The sequence below is a fragment of the Atractosteus spatula genome, chromosome 6 (assembly GCF_055471065.1).
Source record: "Atractosteus spatula isolate fAtrSpa1 chromosome 6, fAtrSpa1.hap1, whole genome shotgun sequence".
NCBI classification, from domain to species: Eukaryota; Metazoa; Chordata; class Actinopteri; order Semionotiformes; family Lepisosteidae; genus Atractosteus; species Atractosteus spatula.
This window is the reverse complement of record NC_142711.1, coordinates 14,137,622-14,157,915: the sequence shown is the minus strand read 5'-3', so window position 1 is coordinate 14,157,915 and position 20,294 is coordinate 14,137,622. Positions and strand designations below refer to the sequence as shown.

The 20,294-nt window shown below is 40.2% G+C and overlaps 1 protein-coding gene across 11 annotated transcripts in view; it reads left to right on the top strand.

The window, feature by feature from the left end:
• Window positions 1–20,294, top strand: part of dtna (dystrobrevin, alpha) — a 115,086-nt gene that overhangs the window by 46,561 nt on the left and 48,231 nt on the right. For 10 of the 11 annotated variants that reach the window (XM_088918683.1, XM_088918686.1, XM_088918689.1 and 7 more), the window contains exons 2-8: window positions 5,270–5,337; window positions 7,546–7,626; window positions 11,392–11,605; window positions 12,835–12,920; window positions 16,108–16,262; window positions 18,098–18,203; window positions 19,176–19,342. In XM_088918683.1, coding sequence (XP_088774809.1) covers window positions 5,271–5,337; window positions 7,546–7,626; window positions 11,392–11,605; window positions 12,835–12,920; window positions 16,108–16,262; window positions 18,098–18,203; window positions 19,176–19,342 — 876 coding nt within the window. In that variant the 5' untranslated portion in view covers window position 5,270. Of the gene's footprint in view, window positions 1–4,457; window positions 4,517–5,269; window positions 5,338–7,545; window positions 7,627–11,391; window positions 11,606–12,834; window positions 12,921–16,107; window positions 16,263–18,097; window positions 18,204–19,175; window positions 19,343–20,294 lie in introns of those variants that run through there. The other variant, XM_088918682.1, reaches the window with a different exon arrangement.

The window sequence follows — 20,294 nt, the reverse complement described above, 5'->3', positions numbered from 1 at the left end:
TTTGTTGTTCTTGTTTGTAAGGAACCAAAACTGAAGAAAGGAAAGCCAAAGTTGGGGAAGGGTAGTGGTGTTCTGTAAAGGAGCTGGCAGATAGCTGCAAATTGCAATGCGCGAGCTTGCATTCCTCATCAACTTGTCGCTGTCCAGAGGTCACTTCTGTATGGGTAGCCAACAATATGTAGCCAACGGACATACAGTAAATCAAAAGGCCGGTGTGCCTCCTAATGAAGCCACTAGACCATGCGCACCCTCAAACATTTTATTATTAAGTACAGGCTTGAATTTGATGTGGTGTGGCTGCTATGCTTCCAGGAATCCCCCCAAAGGGATGCCGAAGACAAAAACAATTAGGGGACAGCCGTGTTCAGCACCCGTCTCCAGCGGGAGACACGCTGGAGGCCAGAGTCTTTAAAGGGCACCGCCACCGGAAGGGCCAGTGATGTCACTTGGAATGTAGCTCAGATCACACGCGGTGTCTGCAGCAATTATTCAGGCACTGCCCCGCTTCTAGAAACATTTTTGCTCTCCGTGTGGACAAAAGAAATACCTTCCCTGGATTCATTTTGTTACGCAGTCTGTTTGCGTGAGATGAGCTCATGCCAGTTGTCAGTCCCTTAAAGCAGTGGTCCTAAACCTGGGGGCCCACATTCCCCACATGGCGGGGCAGGACAGGCCAGGGTTTTTTTGGAGGTTAAAAACACAAATTAAGCGGAGGCATGTAACTACAGTTTCATCAAACCCGGGTTTTGTAAGGTTAATGTAAAAAAAGGTGTCATTTTTCATGTATTCGTAATTTTACTGCTACATTAAAATACACAATCCCGTGCCTTTCATTCTAAAGTTATGATGTATCTTAGGTTTAAAGAACTGACCCACTTCAGCGATTTTTGATAAGGGGTACAAGAACATATTTTGAGACTCAAAGGGGTGCAGGCTGCAGGACAGGTTAAGAAACACTGTTTTAGAGGTTCTCGTCCTCATCATGACTCATGAACACTTAAATGGCTGCATCGATTATGTGCATGCAAGCAAAGATACCCACTTCCACCTCGAGAGACCACTAAACTGTTCTTCTTAATGCACTTGAAAATCAAGCCTCAGTTTACTGACCAGCATTATAAACATAAAAGCACATTATACAGGATATCTTGTAAAATGGAAAGATCTGGTACATGTTTATGTTTGGTGGCTTTAAACCTACAGCTACTTTAAGAACTTTACAAATACTTTACAGTCCTAAATGTAATGCTGTTATTGAGATACTGTATGTCAATTTACGTAATCTCTCACATGGTTGGCTGGTCTAATATAAACTTAATGTAAGCTTTCACAAGCTGCTGAACATATGTTTAGGTTTAATACAACCCTTGTAAACCCTTGTCAGTTGTCAAGTGCTTTGTTTTTAACCAAAAACAATGAAATCCAAATCACAGCTGACAAGCTTTTTAGGCGTCTTCAGTACACAATTAAAGATTTTGATTATGCTTTTGGTAGAAGTGATTGGTAATGAGATTTTGGTAAAGCTTTGTTTCAGTGTTGCTGCATAATGGCTTCACAATCTCTTCATTACTGCTGCACAAGCTGTTATACTCACACGCACAACACTTTATTGATTCATGCACAAATGACATAATGTGTATAAGAGATCATGACGTTTGTTTTAGCAGAATTTCTAGCCCTTGGTCAGACCAGTGTCAGGACCTCTTACCCACATGTTATGTCATTTACATCACCAATCATTGATCATCCTTTCAAGCAGACACCTCCAGTCCAGGAGGAAGGAAAAAAACAGGTGGACCTAAGGACGGATTATGGAAAACCTTGTGGGAGAAGTGGAAAAGGGCTGAAGCAGACGCTTGCAGTTAAACTGATGTGCGGTGTAACAAACCACTCGCAAGCTGATCCTAATGCAGAGTGAAGGTCCCCCTACTGCAGGAGAAAGCACCAATTAAAAAAATGTGAAGTGAAATGCAATTAGCAATTACTGTTCAGTTTCCCTTCTAATGACTTCGAAACAGTCCAAATCACATCTGGCAATTCTTGTTCATTGTTATCTTTCCTTATAATTCCTTACAATTATAATAGCACAGCTCAAGATCCCAGTGCTCCCCACATATAGGAAGGGGCTGACTCCATCCACCACCTGGGCAACGTGCAACGGAAATCTTATTCCTATTCAAACTCTGAAATGGTGATACTGACATCTTCAGGAATCCCTCGATTTACACTTGTAATTCGTTCCATTAAAACTGTTTGTAAAGCTAAAATCTCTAAATCGAAAATGAATTCCTATAAGGTTAGATGTAAATTCCTCCAGTTGGTTCCCAAATCTCACACAAATCACAGGTTTTTTTTGTGTACTACAAGAACTTTACAATGATAACGGTATTACTTTTTTACGCTAATTATGTTAAATGATCGTAACATTGTGCAGTACTTGTGGTATTTAAAGTGAAAACTATCTAAACATGCAATGCCCATACGATGCAAAACCTTAATTAGTCATGTAAAAACTTTAAGAATTAATTAAATCAATGACAAATTGTAATAGGAATGTAGTGGACGATCTAGGGTGCTTGGACCTCCGGTACAGACGGTACAAGTGTATTCCTTCACCTTCAGTAGGATGCTCACCGAGAAAGGAATTTTGTTTGTTATAGCAAAAACATGTTTGTTTTTGTCACAGAATCAGTAAAGATTCGCACGCTTCGTTTTAGCACAAATTCGTCAATCGGTTGCGCATAATTATATGTCGGTAACCCCACTGCACAGAATATGAGGCAGAGCAGTGACGTGTTTCTTCACCACTTGAATCAAGGGGGAATTTTAGGCTGTGTGGGTACGGAGTGGAATTTAGCCAAAATACTAGAGTTAACACTCCTTCCCGTTTGAACAGTGTTGTGGGATCTTTGACAACCAAGTAGTGTGTTCTTGGTTTGATGTTTCAGCCGAAGAACGGCGTCGCCCACAGCACAGTGTCCACAGTTGTCATGCTGGGACATTGGTTTTTGTTATGTCCAGGAAAGAGCAGCAGGTGGCAGGTGTTACTCGAATATAAAGTAAATTACCTTTTGGTTTGCTTATGATTTATTTACCTCGATTTATTATGATTTCCAGGTAATATAGATTTTCACAAGACACTTGAATCTACCTAAAGCCCTGTTGAAGAGACTTTATTATAGTGTTCAGGCTTCATTAAACTACCTCTGTCCTGAAAAACCCACAGTATTATACTTCTTTGGTTGGACAAGTTGATCATAAGCGATGTTTCCAGTAGAATGTCCTACTGATGTTTCCAGTAAAACTTTACTGATTAATTGTTTTACCTTGATCTGGTGTTTAGGAAAACATTTTAATACTGCTGTAATCGGAATGTAATGGCTGTGTTTCGGTTTGCTTGAGCCTGATTCCATTTTAAAAATCCGAAGTACGTGCTTGTGTGCGTGTGAATTCCAGTTTGTTTTTGCAGACTGACTTTGAAGAACCAGTAGTTTCAGTGCAGAGAGAAACAGAGTGATGTGACGAGCCGTTTTGTTTCTGCAATGCAAACTAGCTATTGTTTTCGACCAGTCAGTGCGGCTTATCACCGGCACTATCGCTGAGCTGAGGCAGACAAATGGATACTATTAGAAGTGAAGGGAAAGCCACGCTCAAGAGCGTAAATTAGGGATCCCAGGGCGTTTGTACATCGTGACTGGAGACGAGAAACAGGCTTTTAAAACCTGCGGGATTTCCCAGCTGATCTCATCATCGCAAAGGCAGTAATCACAGACCTGGAAAAGCAGATAAGCAGGCTGGATTAGGCGTGGAGCCAATGTAAAAGTAAAAACCAGCTAACATACAGACCAGAGGAGCATTTCCATTAAAGAAGGAACATTATACCTTCCTTAACTTTAACCCCTCCCATCTAATAAAACCCACAAGTAATTAGTGGGAAGTCAAGACATCAGGTATTGTTCCAAATTGAACAAAATCTAAAACACTGAGTAATCAATAGACCACAAAATCACACAAAAAATAATTAAGAGAGGGCTTAAAACATGCTCTTAGGAGTTTGTATTTCCAAGCTACTTTGTTTTAGTGTCAGTGATATCTGCCTTGTTTACCAATTTTACCTCAATATTATTTTACAAGTAGAAGTGCTTATCTTTTGATCCATTTGATTTCTAAACAGTCAAACTGATATGTATTTGTTGTTTCTGTTCTTAACTTTGAAGGAAATTGAATGTTGGGAAGCATGTGTTACAGCATAGAAATCTCCCAAAACCCTTTCCTGACAAAGCTTAACATTTTGTGAGGTTTACTGAAAAAAAACACATCAGGTCTTTCACATACTGTACGATTCTTTATAGTGGCAGTGGTGTGACTTGCCTTATGACACCTCTTGGCTTGATAAAAGACAAACTTTTTTTTCCTGAAGTCTGGATATAGGGTTTGCGTTGAATCCGTCACAGACAGTAACCTGCTGTCCCAAAAGTAAGAACACTCTGTTGGAAAGAATAACATTCAACCACAAGTAAGTCATGGTGAGCTAAAGGAGTGATCTGCTCAGAGACTGCACTGTGTCACCTCAGAAATAGAAACAAATCTGCATTTGTGCAGCAGATAAAACTTTGATCTTTCACTTCGACATCTGCCGTTTTCCTCTACCTGGTTATTCTTTCTTGTTTAGCCGTTTACTGTGTCAGTACTTCAGAAACAAAGTCTCGTTGTCGACTGCAGTGAAAGTGGTGTCCTCCTGGTCAGAGGTAGAGGACAGAATCTGTCACAGACATTTCACAGACCCTGCCCAGGGGGAGCTGTGTGAGAGGGCCAATCTCAGTGACCAGGAAGCAACAACCTGAGGTTTCAATGTGAGAGAAGGAAAGTCTAAGGAAAAAGGAGAGGGGAAACGAGAAAGAGGTCGGGGATGATTATTTTGTTCGGTAGTGATATCCATAGGCATAAAATGAAAAATAGAAGAAAGGTCTTTGAAAAACTTATTTCCTAATTTGGGTACATTCGCTCATTTATCACTCTGCCCACTTGTTCGTGAAAGATGCTTCTTTTCTAAATTGAAGACGTTCAATTCAAGATGTGACAGTGGCTACAGAACTGGGTTTCTTGGCTATTAATACAGCTCACTGTTGTTGTTAAAATTTATGTAATAACTTCAGGGATGCATCTTTACAGTACCATTCCGAAAACCACTTTCATTCGCGCTGTTGCTTGCGAGACAGTTTAAGGTGTGCGAGTATGCGCCCAACCGATTTGTTTTCTTCCTTCTCAGAATGATTGAGGACCGTGGACGAAGGGGCAATACCATGGCAGACAGAAGACAGCTGTTTGCAGAAATGCGTGAGTGTTGAAGGATATTCATCATCCCATCAGATGGCACACAACGTTTAAATTGTATATAAGCCCCTCTCATCTGGCATGTCCTAATTAAATACACCTTCTTGGAAATTCCAGTGTGCCAGTAAAGTGGACTGCAGTTTTTCAGTAAATGGTTTCAGGGCTGCTCCAGGTGTATACTGTGTATCTAACATCGTTGGGGCATGGCCTGTGTTTCAGAAGCTTTGGTAAGGTGGAATTGAAGGAATCGGACTGAGACAAGAGATGAAATGTCAAGTAGTCGATTATTTTGTTTTCCAAAACAGTGCTTTCCAAGTCCGTCATACACACAACATTTTTTTTAGAACTCTTTTTAGTCTCTTTTTAGAATTTCAACTCACTGCATTCAAAATCTCCCTTCTGTCGCAGTGGTGTGAGTGGTGGGGTTTTTTTTTTGTAATAACAAAAACAAATATACAAAGAGGTGAAAAACACAGATGGGGAGAAAACCCAGAATGAAAGCACAATAACTCTACTCTTCAAAGTGAATGTCACTCAGCAGAGCTCAAGCAAGAGCCTCTCATTCTCCAGTTCCTGAGGAGGTACTGACAGTATTACAAAGGCTGCCACCTCAGTATCTACCTTCTGCCCAGCAGGAGAGAATGAGGAGGTGTACATCCACATTCTCATGCTTGTTGGTCAGTAAACCCTTGATTTAACAGAGTAAATGCAGGAGGTGTGTCCTTCATTGTCACATAATATTTTGTCAGCCACCCGCAACACACAGACACTATTATGTGAGAAAAATCTGTATATACTGTACTGTATATACGCTTTTTGGATCTTTTGAGTTTTTTTTTTTTTTAACAGTTGCAATCAACACATCCATCCATTTTCTGACTGCTTCTTCCAGCTCAGGGACAAGGGGGAGCTGGAGCCTATCCCAGCAAGCAACAGGAACAACCCAGCATGCACCCTGTCCATCGCAGGGCAGACACGTAGACACAGACACCCACACTCGCGCTTTGGGCCAGTTTTCCCAGAAGCCAATTCACCTACCATATATGGTAGAAATGTGGTATACAATGTTTTTTAACCGCATTGCCTTGATGAGGACACAGACGAATCTGCATAAGCACTCATTCATGCAGCTCAGATTTTCTCAAGCCACATGCATGGTGTGTGTCCCTACTTCCTGTCTGGATCACTTTGCTCTCAAATTTCATTTGTCAAGACCACTCTGTGGGTTTTGTGACTTTTTGTAACTCTCCTGCCAATATCTCCCATTATTTTTTTATGTTCTGGTAATTTTACTTGTTTGCTGCTTATACCAGAATGGAAAACTTCTTTTATACAGTAGTCCAAAAAAGCAACGGGCCTATTATTGATTCCTAGAAAATGTCACTCCACGGCTTACATCTGTCTAATTAGAATTTGTCCCTTAAGATGACAAGTTGTTTCCTTTTCTTCATATTGTAACGCCACAGCTCTGATTCAAGAATTAACCTTTTCGTGATGGGCCTTATTAAAACTCTTTCTTGAAATTCTAATTTATCCATGTTGGGTGTTTTGCTGTTATCTGCCGAGTTGCAGTAAGTAAAACAAGATCTTTCCTTTCAATCCATGTTGGCTGTTTGTTTTGCAAGCCTTCATCAGGTGTAGCTCTCACCTTAAATTTCCACAACTTTATCAGTAACAGACTGATGGTTTATAGTTTCCTGGTTTATTTTTGTCCCCCTATTAATGAGCTGATGAGCGTGATGCTGACCACATCACCTCCACCTCCAGTGTCGGATGGTCAAGAAAAATGGTGGCCCTTGCCCCCCATTCCCCCATGTGCCTTGAAAGCCTGAAAAAGGACATACTTACTCATTAATGAACTGATACAGCATTTACAATTCTCCACTCTGTAGTTCCAACTTCCATCCGTAGTGAGAGTACACTTATCCTAGATAAGTGTCTGTGAATAAGTAACACTTCAGAAAAAAATTATAGGATCAGTGATTCCCCACTAACATATATATATTTTCAGTTAGACATCAACATGGCATATTACATTTCAACAGATTGAAAAAATAGTCAACAGTTTTTATTATTTAAAATAAAATATGTTTATTATAACATGTTAGGTGAAGCAATGTACCTTGCAGAAAAAGACACCTTTCTGCACTGGATAAGTATATTGGGTCTTTGTGAGAAGGTGTATAACTATATTTTTTCTTTTCTATTCAGGAGCACAAGATTTGGATCGCATTCGATTATCAACCTACAGAACAGCGTGCAAGCTCAGATTTGTTCAAAAGAAATGCAACTGTGAGTAACATGAATGAACTCGCCTGGGTGCCTCTTGTTAAGTTTCAGGAAAGTTCCGCTATAATGAGAGGTATTAAAAATGCAATAAGTATTGGAGCCAATAACATTTCTTAATCGCTCTACCTGTAGAGCATGTGATGGCAGAGAGCCTGAGAAAGGTGCAGGACTGTATGTGAGACAACGCTCTGTGGCCTGTAGCAAGCCTTTCATGGGCAATTTACACTCTGCAATGTGATTAGAATGAAATCTTTGCCGAAAGAAAAAATGCGTTTGCTCTGTCAAAAATTCTACCTTCTCGGGAGGCAACAAAAGTCCAAGACTGAAAGTGCTTTAGCACCTGCGCTGTGAATTTTTTACACATTATTCCCAGATAGAGACCTTGAGTCGGCCTGGTTATTGAAGCACGGCATCGGTGATTGCTTGGCTACAGTGTTGCGGCTATGTGCCTCTCTGTTCGAGTTGCATAGAAACCTGAACTACAGGTGCTCCGATTTGTCACTGTATTTAAAAAGAGGAAAGTGATGAAGTACCAACAATCAGCCCCAGAAAGTATTTGGATTGATTTCAGAACAGCAATGCCTTTTAACTAATGAGGTGACCAAAGGTGTACACAGTATTCTAAAGGGTGTTATACAGTTTTAACACAGTATCCTTTGATTCAAATTAAACTTTTAACTGTAAATCCTATCATTTTATCCTTTATTCCCTTCCTTACATTGCCTAGAAGACGTACTGTAAAGAATCTGTCAGCATAAACACATAATGCCCAAGTCTTTTTCATAGCTGGCCTCTTCTAGCTCGGCATTTTGCAGCGTGTATTTCAAGTTCCTGTTTTTGTTATCTGCACAAGTGCCAGGTGTTTGTCCAGTTGTGAAATTTCTCAATCTTTTTCAATTTCATTTGCTGCTTCAGCAGTATTTGGCAATCCTCTAATATGGTATAATCTGTTAACATGACAGTATTTTGACTACATACTACAAAAAAAATTTACAAGATCATGAGATCTGACTTCTGTATGGCACCTTGAATCATGATCGCCATTGACATTTTACAGTTTTTACCTGAAAAAAAAGAATTGTTATCCCAGAATAACAATTTTCAGTGGAGGTTAAGTCTTTGTTGTAATGTTGCTTATGTGATAGAAATGAAAATAATTATTATAGATAATTTACAGCCACACTCCTAGCAGTGAATGTGACCATATGTTTGGAAACCACAAGAAATTTCCTTTAAATTACAAGCTTACTCTTCCAAAATCAGACCTGTCTTTTTATTGGTTATTAATCAGTCTTATACAGTATGACACTTTAAGGTTAAGCTTACTTTTGAAATTTCCTTTGAACAGTTATTCATTTTCTCCTTTAGAGATGTGTATTATGTAATAACTAATAATAATCCTATAGACACCTACAGTATAATAAACCAGACTTGATGATTGACTTCCTATTATATTAATCGAGGTTGAATAGTTTGACGAGTAACGTTGCAAAATGGGTAACCCCTGCTTCTGTCCCTGTGGGCAGAGGCTTTATCACACACAAAAGTAAAGTAAGGTTACTGTAACTTGGCTCTGCCAGTCTTTTATTTTTCTCGATATCTTTTCAATCTGCGAGAGCTATTCATTTTGCCAGCCTGACCTTTTCCTTCTTTCTTCTGGTGCATTTTCTTTCATTCAGTTTTTACCTCCCAAGAAAAGCATTTGTGTGACGGCAGAAAAATAGCCCAGTTCTCTCAAAGGAGAGGACGAATTGTTGTGAAGTCTGTGTGATACTAACAGAGGAGCTAATACAGTAGCTGCTCATGTTACCATGTGAGTAACAGTGTAACCCAGTGTAAAGATCTCTTATACTTGGCTACTTTAAGGATCTATGTTTTTTTCCCCACTTCCACTTGGTATCACACAGTCTGAGGAACAGGCCAGATTTATTTTTCTTGACATGTATGACTGTCTTTGTTGGTAGAATTGACAAATTAACTTGCTCTCAATGCCAGACCCAGTAATTCTAATACAGCTGTATTTGTACGCATTGAAGTTTGTTTTATTTATGCACTTTGTTTGTGTTTGCTGTTGGTTCCTTCTCAAAGTGAGTGATGTCTTGACTCCTCCAGAAAGTTGGCTTAACTAAAGGGTCTCGTGTTTGACAGTTACTTGCAAGTCATCTCTTTAGAAAAATGTTTAGAATCTTTTTTTTTTCCCGTTTAGAATGAATAAGGGTATACTGTACACATGGTAAATATAAACACAGTAAATATTAAATTAATGGAAAATGTCTGAATTGTTTTTTAATAATAATGATGATCAAATTGATCCTGGTTTCCCCCGCATATGTCTAAACGGGTATTCTTGTCTTGAGGAAACTTTTTTTTTAGCACCTGAAGGTAAAAAATCGCTCAGTCTGCTTCAGTCTTAAACATTTGACTGAATTTTTGTGACCCTGATCATTTTAACAGCAACAACATTAATGATGTGCCTAATAATTTTACTCTTGTTATTTAACACGAAAATGTACAAAAATTGGGTGATACTGCACTTCAACATCTTGCACTCCTGCTAGAAAACAAACTTCAGAAAGAGGTCAGACATCGAGAGCAACAGAACAACAAGAGAACAGGCTCCTCATACTGTATACTGTAGAAATGGTTGAAACAAGCAGGCAAGAGCAAATGTGTGTCACACAGCAGCTGGAGGAATGTTGGAAAGTTTGTCTCCAGTCGCTGCGTTTGGAGAAATTGTTGGTTTTGCTGTTGGCGACCTGCGCCTGCCAATCGGGGGCCTTTTTATTGGAGGTAATCGCAGCTGTGAACTGTTAGGAACTTTACTTTTAAGTGGAAATACATGTTTTCTCACCTTTCCCGATTTTACAGGTCTACCCTGCTGTATTAACCTGAATAGCGACTGATCGTTTTTTAAAAGAGACTTGAACTGTGTTCTGCTCCCTTTGTTGTGAGCGTTCAGCTGTCTCGTTACAGTGTACAGTATATGCTAACTTGGAAGTCTGCGCCTCGCAACTGGAATGAGCAAGTCAGACGGAGTTGTGCTCGTTCTGACAGATGCAGCCATTCAGAACACGCGCCAGTTCTTAGTCACGTGTTGCCTGCACCACGGCGCTGCACATTGTGCGATTCACTGGCCAAAGACGATCGATAGGCTGCACTTGTGGTGTGTTAGATGTTAGTGAAACAATTGCTTCATTTAATCAGTTTCCCTACTGTTTATCAACTTTAAATGCGCTTAACGTGGAATGATAATACGGACTTTTGTAAGTAAAGGGAAATTTTGGTAGCTGACAATAAAAATAATAGATCTCTGAACATCATAAACTATATGAATTTGGGCATATACATTTATTATACATACTGTATGTGGCTGTTAGTGGTAGCTTAAAAAGTACGCAACGGTATTCCACCTTCTTTATAAACATTTTAAGCATCAAAACGTGGTCACTTACTGTGGTTATTCTGGAAAAGTTTTGGTGTTCTCATTCTACCCGTATAAAGTTTATATACTTTATAAAACCCTATAATGTTTTAACCTTTTCTATGAATACTTCCTGTCATTATTGTTGTAAAACAAAAGTTGCATTACTTTATGCTTAATAGGGAATATACATATGGAGTCGTGTAACTAAAAAAACATGTGGTAGCTGAAAATAAGAACAGTTTCTGGACGTCATTGATGATGTACATTTTTGGATTTAAATATATTTATATGGTTGATAGTGGTACCCTAATCGATGTGTTCCATTCTTCTTCTGTCTCGCGCAGTACACCTGGTTGACGTTTGGAATGTTATCGAGGCCTTCCGAGAAAATGGTCTGAACACAATGGATCCCAACGCGGAGATCACTGTGGCTCGCCTGGAAGCAATACTGTCCACCATTTTCTACCAGCTGAACAAGCGCATGCCGACCACTCACCAGATCAACGTGGAGCAGTCCATTAGCCTGCTGCTCAACTTCCTGCTGGCAGCGTACGACCCGTAAGTCTGGGGGCTGGTCGGGACACCCCGTGCCTCGCCGCTCGGTTTGCTTCCTGAGCGACGCGGCAAGGACATTTGTCGGCATGTGTCTGTGATCTCAGGGACAGGAAAATTAACAAATGAGCTGGAACTCTGTTCTTGATTTTGCAACTGTGTTTCAGAGAGAGATTTACTGTAAATGTATTGACAGCCATTCTGGATTTTCCGTGGGCAAATGAAATGTTTTTTTATCCACTTAATATGCCATGAAAACCCATTTAAGGTAACCAGTTAAAGATTTTAGTGTTTTTGATGAGAACTGCTGCTTCCTAAAATCTCCTTTAAAAGCAGACAGAAGACCAACCACTCACTTGGCTTTAAGTTCCTGAAATTACTTCTCAACAGCTTCGTTGTTTACCATTTAGCCCCGTCTGAAAGCAGTGACAGAGTTTAGTTTGTAAGGGATGTGTTGGGCTCACTCTCTGAAAGGGGCCTTGTTCACCATTTGCTGACCAGTCATCATTGCTGCTTGGATTTGCGTAGTGTTTTCTGATCCCAGGAAGCTTCAGTCACAGTAAGGGAAAACGTCTCATCCGACACTGGAGTACACCGCCCACCAGGGTGGGGCGCGGTAGCCGTTGTGCATCAGCACCGGCCCTGCACAGGGGCGAGACATTTCCTCACCAGTTGAATGGAAGTGGAAATCTGGGAACGTCACATGGTGCCAGACAAGAGAAGAATGTAGCCACTTTAGCAGCTGAGACATTGGAGTTCATACTCATGTAGCGCTTATGAACAGTGCCACAGGATTGTTTAATGCCCACAATTGGCAGCACTATCTTAAATTGGGGCGTTATTTTCTCTGTCGTGTCTCTTGGTTAAGCTGCCGCAGTGTTACGAGCTACATCTGCAGCGGAAACAGGTATAAATAAGAGCTAATGAGGCTGCGGCAGTACTTTTAATGGGGGGAAATGTGGTTGGCTCTTGACAGGGCTGAGTGACAGGAGATCATTACCTCCTGTCTGCGGGATTCACAGGTTCACATTGGGGTTGACATTTGCACAGAAAGGTAAACAAAGCATGCGATCTCTTCAGAGCCCATTTAGGCTAATTGCTTTCTGAGCCTCCTCTCTAAACAGGTTAGATTAGTCTAATCAGTCCTAATGGACACTATAAGAAGAAGGGGTTTGAAGATCTTGGGCTGCAGTCAGTGAGCCTGACTTTTGTCTTCACTTTTTGTCTTAATCCAGGGAAGGCCATGGCAAAATCTCAGTCTTCGCTGTGAAGATGGCTTTGGGAACAATTTGTGGAGGAAAGATATTAGACAAATTAAGGTGTAAGTTGTCCATCACCTTTTCGCACTTTGGGGTTTAAATCAGTTATTGTAGTTTCAAAAATGACCTCATGCTTCTCAGGATACAAGAAACTGGGTTCTTGCTGGTCATGAGCGCTTATTTGTGGAACTCATTTGCTTAAATCTGACTAAAGAGACATAAACCACCTATAAATATCACCCAGCATGACTTACGGCATCTCAGTGCTGAGAGAGAACTTGGTCACTGAATCTCTTATAGAATTGTATGCACAGGAAATTCAGTTTGACAGTAAACCCTCAGTTTAAGGGACTAATATCAGTGTCTGTTATTGCTGTTTGTTAAATCTCAAATAGTTTTTCAGCCCAAAATACACTATTACATGAGAAATGCGTACAGTATATATACTGTATACACACTATATATTGTGTATATATAAGCTTTCTGTATCTTTTGACTTATTTTTTAACAATTGCAATCAACACAGTCAATGAAAATGTATTCACTTGCCTTTTTATCATAAATATACCAGTTCATTATTTCATACTGTATAAAATTTAGCCAAGCACATGAAAACAAACAACACCTATCGTAAGGAACTGCCCTACCCCTGCAGGAGAACGTTGATATGCCCGAATTTTATGCAGTATTTCTTTTTACCCTGTGCTATTATTTGCATATTTGGCAGAGCTTTTTTACATATTGTTTGCATTTCAGTGTATTTTTTTAAAATGTCATTTTACACAAAATTCGCTAAAACATACGAAACACAAACAACAGCCATTGTAAGTGATTTGTTATTACAGTGAAAGTCCGGTATTTATAGTTAAACAGACACAATTCCTCCTTAGCAGATTTTTCCCATTGAATCCGAAGTCCTGGAGTTCACCCTATCCAGTTATGAACTGAACTTTATACAACCGATCTGCAGGTTCCCAGAGAGATAGTCATAACAAGTACAGTCATATCAGTCTGTTTACTCATTATGATATTTTTTTCATTTTTAGCCCCTTTTCTGTTAATTGTTATGTTAATTTCTGTGACTGTACCGGTAGTATTTTGCCCTCTTGTGCTGCCAGTTGAATTATTTACGCATTGTTAAAGGGATTTTGCCTTTGGAGGTTTCCAGCGTGTTCCATTGTGCAATACATTTGAACCCCCTTGTCAGTTGGCCCATTATTTCTCACTGCAAGTATTTTAAGTGCAAGTGCATATTGCAGCTGAGTTTGATTTAAACAAAAATTTCAAAAATACTTCGTTTCCATGAAATCTGGGTTATATTGTAATTCTGAAACAATTTGTAAGATTTGTGTCTGGAAAACAGAGGTCACTATAATTTTTTTCGATTTGAAGATTTAAAGTTTCAGTTTATTCTTTCCATTTCATATAAATATTTAAATTTAATGTTTTGAGAGATCAGTGTAGCTATTATATGAAGCCCTCTTCATGCAGGACGTGACTCCCTACTCTATCAGAGCTGCGTGAAATGCCTAAGATTTAAAAAAAATAACATATTTGAAAAAACTGCTTCCAAGAGGCTATGTACTTTAAAACAAGATGATCAAATTGGTTTAAGATTGATCTGTGTGGCTAGGATTATCATCAGTTTGGTTTAAAATGTGGGTATCTCACAACTTTTCTCTGTTTATATGAATTGAAACAAATTCATAATGTACAAGTCTCAGGGCGGAGTGGTGGCTCTGTGGCTAAGGATCTGCGCCTGTGACTGGAAGGTTGCCGGCTCAAATCCCGCAGCCGGCAGAGGAATCCTACTCCGTTGGGCCCCTGAGCAAGGCCTTTCACCCCAACTGGTCCAGGGGCGCTGTATAAATGGCTGACCCTGCGCTCTGACCCCAAGCTTCTCTCCCTGTCTGTACAGTATGTCAGGGTATGCAAAAAGACAAATTCCAAATGCGAGAAATTGTATATGGCCAATAAAGTGATCTTATCTTAACATGTGGCATGTTCATGATTGCATACTGTTTACCATACATTATCAGGGCATTATCATTTGATCTCCACGGGCTTCTGAAACACCCCAGGTTACCAGTGAACTTCATGGACTAGTAAATTTGCACTGTACAGTTTTCTGCCAGGACATTACCAGTCTCTGCTTTTCACTGTAACCTTTGCACTTCACTATGCTCTGTTGTAAATAATAGGCCACCTTTTTTTCAAGCTTTAAGTTATTTACAGCCTTTTTATGTTCTACAATTATCGCGTTTTATGCATCTCTCTGATTTTGGGCTAAAGCTGTTTCATCCTCTTGCTACTGGAGAAAAAAAGAGACATCAGGCAAGAACATGGCACTCTAATATGATTATTATTCAAAATCCTTGGTACATGGTACAGTCTGAATCAGATACAGTTGCTGACCAAATTGTTAGAACCCTACAGTATCTCTCCAGCTGAGCTTATTCACTAATTCGTACCACCGGTCCTGAATCCTACAAAACATCTGTCACTTCTTACCACATCCTCTGTGACATGGTTGTAAGAAATACTGTATATCAGCAAGTTTAACAGCAAGAAGTATTTGCTGGACAAACCTGTTTGACTAACCTGTCCAGTACATGTCCAGTACATTCCTCATGTATGCTCATACCACTGCTATGAATCCTTTGTTATTTGTTAAACTATGGTTAACACTGATAGTTGTAGTTCAAGTGTTAAGTGAAATATTTCACACACAGGGCAGGAATACGTATTTCTATAGCACCAAGGTTTTCTCTGTACGGGCCTGGATACTCATCACCAAAATAGGGGCAGTTATAAACTCTGAGATGACACAAGATAAGATGAGGAAAAAGGTTCACAGAACTCTGCCCCGTGACTTTTTGATTTCTTGCTTGTCAGTAGTATCCTGGTCAGTCAGTATTCTCTAATGACTACTGTTGTTCCTGCAAAAATCATTAACTCGCCTTGCAGTCTGGTGCTCTTTATTCTGGTTTCCACGTTGAGTGAAAAAGCCAGCAGGGCAGAGATGAATTGTGAATAAAAATATATCACTTGTCAGATCTCAGCTTGAATTAAATTACAGGGAGATGCACCAACAAATGTGCTGATAAGGTCATTAGCTGCGATCCGGATGATGGAAGCCATAATGTCACTGGTTTACATTTCTTTGTGACGCAAATGCCTTCTTTCTGTTTGCAAAAAGTTGGGCACTTTGTTTCAGCCGTACTAGGTGCTTCCTTATTCTGTTTTCAGATATTTTCCCACACATTGCTGATGCTGGAGGGGCAATGATATGTTCGAAGTTTGACCTGTTCTTGAGGGAGGTGCTGAAACTGCCCACCACAGTCTTTGAGGGACCTTCCTTTGGTTACACTGAACAGGCTGCCAGGTCCTGCTTTGCACAGCAGGTGAGTCTGGCCTGCTGTTTAATATTCATTGATTGCTGTCAGTGTGGGGTGTCCGTCATTCATGCAGACTGATTCTCTCCAGCGCTGCGCCTGGGCTGTCCCAGTCCCGCTCTGCATATCTGCTGGTGATCAAGTCTCGCTGTTCACTCTCCGAAACTGCTTTAGGGGTTTCTGAACCAAGATCGCTTTGATTTGGACGAAAATTCGCGGTTGGCCTCATGGTGCTGAAATGTCCTATTTTCGAGGCTGTAGATGACCAGACTCCTCCCTCTCTGCAGGATATCAGGAATTAGTCATTGCTTGATTTAGATCCTCTGATCCACACGTGCCTTCTCCTCTTGCCATCTACGGTTACTTTTAGCAGACGTTTTGCAACAATTAATAGACTGTCGTTAACCAGCCTTTAGGAAGGACAGAGATAAGAGTGGCACGGTTAAGAAATTGTATTCGTTTTGAAGAGGAGTTAGGGAATGCCTCCTTTCTTTCTGTTTTGGAAGTACCCAGATATTGTTCGAAAGACTGAATTATCACCTCCCCTACCCCAGCCACCTCTCCCAGGGGTGAGGATATTGCTCTGTATACAAAGACAAGGACGGTGAGAGTAATCCCCCCTAAAATACTTCAGCTCTTCAGGGATATTCTGTGGTTTTAGGGTCCCCTTCTGGAAAGAAAATAAAAATAGAAGTACAGACTTGCCTGTTCTGTGACTAAGTAAAAGACGTTTTTTTGTTCTGGTAGTCTTTAACAAGTAAGTGTTGGGTTTTTTTTAAGGGGTGGCAGTGAGAACAATTACACAACACAAATGTACAATTGCTCAAATGTCATAGACAGCAAGTCAGCGGCAGGAGATCCTGTTTTGTTCTTAAACAAAAAGCCCTGATTTAGTTCTTCAGTCAGCGCTTGGCAAATGGTTCCTCCTGCTGGGCCCAACAATACAACCCTGCCCCCTGTTGGATGGAAGAGGTCATTAAAGTGGTCCTTCCAAGGGTTTCTTTGTTTGGCCCGACCAAACTCTTGACTCCGTTTTTTGAGGGGAGCTATGACTTATTGCAGTGAACAGTTTGACGTTGTGGCACCTTGATCTTACTTGCTTTGCACATGCTACTATGTGTAAGTTCTGCTAAGGCAAGGATTTTTTTTTCATTTATTATCTCATAACAAAATAACGTTTATGTCTGACTTATTTGCTTAATGAGAGTAATGTTTTAGCATTTTAAGGGCCCATCCATAGAATCTCTGTATCTGTACAGTTAAAAAGAAAATTAAGAAAGTTAATGAATCAGAAGCAGAATTCTGTTTGGGTTACAATTACAAGCATATTCACGAGCATGGACCCGAACCCATTTCCTGGCTTTCTGGTGTTATTTCAGTGTTGTCCAGTATTAAAAGTTTTAATGTATTAGCCCTGACAGAACATTTGAGGTCACCAGTCCGTTATGGGCTTGCTGATGCCATTCAATATTCTCTCTTGATTTTAAAGAAGAAATTTAGGCAATTACTGGATGATGTTAACTGCTTCTCTTTTGTTAAAGAGTGAATGATGAGTGAATGACATAGATTCCATTCTCTATTTCTAGATCATACCGTTATTTTTTTTCAGGATCAGCAGATTCTTGATCGGTGGGGTCTGTTCACAGCCGTCAGCCACGTTCTTAGCAGCACGTTATACAATTGCAAGCTCCTAGTGGATTTTTAACCTTGAATCAGTTTTGCTTTTTTGCCGATTTGTTGCAAGTAAAATATTTTTTTGTTCAAAACTAGAACATTCCCTTGTCTACAGTATGTATCTGCATGGAAGTGTATAACACGCTTTTTTCGTTCTTGCGTATTCCCAGAAAAGGGTTACCCTCAACGTTTTCCTGGACTCAGTTGTGTCTGATCCACCTCCTCAGTGTCTGGTCTGGCTACCACTCATGCATCGACTGGCAAATGTAGAAAATGGTGAGCTTTATATGTAAAAGCAATTTTTTGGGCAGCTTGCAAGCAATGCTAATAGACAAAATTCTGAATAACACACCAAGCTTGACTTAAACCTCAGCATTTAAAAGCAAGTGCAACTGCTCAGTTAACTCCTCTTTTTAGAAAAACATGAATTTCTTAACGGTCTGAATCCTGGACAGAATTAAGGAAAAATAAAATCCCAAATTGGGAATTGTGGATGAAGCAGGATGTGAAATGCAAGGTTAGCAGGAAAAAGAGGTAAGAGGTTTAAGTAAAATGACAAAATTGTAAGATCCTTCTCACATTTGGAAGAATCGGTAATAATTTCTAGCAGTTTGATTTCTAATTAAATCTTTATTGTAATACATCATCAGATTGTGAACACTGAACATCAATTTTAATGACATGATATTGCAATTTAAATGATTTAATGATGGAGTCTGTTAAATCATGGTTAATGAGCAAGATTATACAAGGTGTCTTGAGTGCATCTGCAGAGTGCTTTAAAACATTTCTATCAAAACATGCCGAATCTGTCTTTGGCACGGTGCTGAAGTGTATGATTTATCAGTTGCGACATTGAACATCAGGCATTAAACCACATTTTGGAAACACGCATCAGATTGTGTTGACTGGCCTGATGACTGGCCTGCCAGATCATCTCCAACCCCCGATTCCGTTACCCACGCCATTACGGGAGAGAGGATATTTGGTACTTAGCCAGCAGTCGATCTGACGCCTTTGCCATTTTACAGTTGGATGGCAGGAGTCGGACTTACACAAATCTGCCATTATAGGGGGGAGATGCTTTGGGTTTTTTGTTTTGTGAAAAAAAAAGCTACCGCTCTGTGCCAAAGTTACCCAGCTGCAGACGCAGAGACCTGACAGATTCCTGCTTGTTTTCCTGGTACACAAACGCGACTCTTGACAGCCTTTTCTCTTTCTCTCTCTGCCACCCCCCCCACCCTGCAGTCTTTCACCCCGTGGAGTGCTCGTACTGCCACAGTGAGAGTATGATGGGGTTCCGCTATCGGTGCCAGCAGTGTCATAATTACCAGCTTTGTCAGGACTGTTTCTGGAGGGGCCATGCGAGTGGTTCCCATAGCAACCAGCACCAAATGAAGGAGTACACATCATGGGTAAGAATTCAGGGCTGCCTCTGCCTCTGCCTGGCTTGCAGGGCCCTCCTGCGCATCAGAATGCGGCGTGTTGTTGTTTTGCGGTCGGGTCAGTGACCTGGAATAAAAATCCCCGTTGTTTTCAAAGGGTTTTTTTTTTAGTTTAAAGTCACCTTTGGAAATGAAAGATCACTCGAGGATCGGTTGGATTCTCCTGCTCAGCTTCAGAGAGGAGGGGAAGGCTGGTGGTTTTTTGCCCTCGCACGCTCGGTCAATAAGAATCTGATTGGAAATGGGAAGTTAATGAGGCCACTTACTGTTTCTTAACCGTTCACCACCGGAAAATCGATCTGATTGAATTGAGGGCCAGCATTTGGGCAAACTGTTTCTTTTCCACCCTCTTTCTTAAAGCACCCGTTCTGCTGATGGCTGGTTGACGGCGATTTGTTGTTTTATTTGTTGCCTTATTTTATGTGATATATGCAAATTTGGATTAAATAGACATTGCATTAAAATAGACAGTCTTCATTTGTATAATCTGGTTGTTTGAAAACTAGGCTTTCTGTAATAATTGGTCATCATACAACATTCAGTCACCTGGTTGTTTAAAATAGGCTTTATATTCAACATAGATATTGTTAATTTATTCTGTCATGTAGCCTTCCTTTATAATGGTTACTTTTATAGAGTTTTGTAGTATAAATACTAGCACACATACTGTGGATGCAAGTTCAACAAGGGTTACAATTTTGTACTTCTCTAGTATCGAAAATTATTACCTCAGAACATACAGTCTATGAACCGAGAAACTCGTGTCAATATGTTATATTCTTGTAAAAAAGGAAAATTCCTGCTTTAGACCTCCCAGGTCTCCCTGCCTTTTGCAAACTTTTGTTAGTTCTAATGTATTTTCATATCATTAACCAGTTAATGCAGAATTCACGTAAATCATGTCACCACACTGACAACTGTT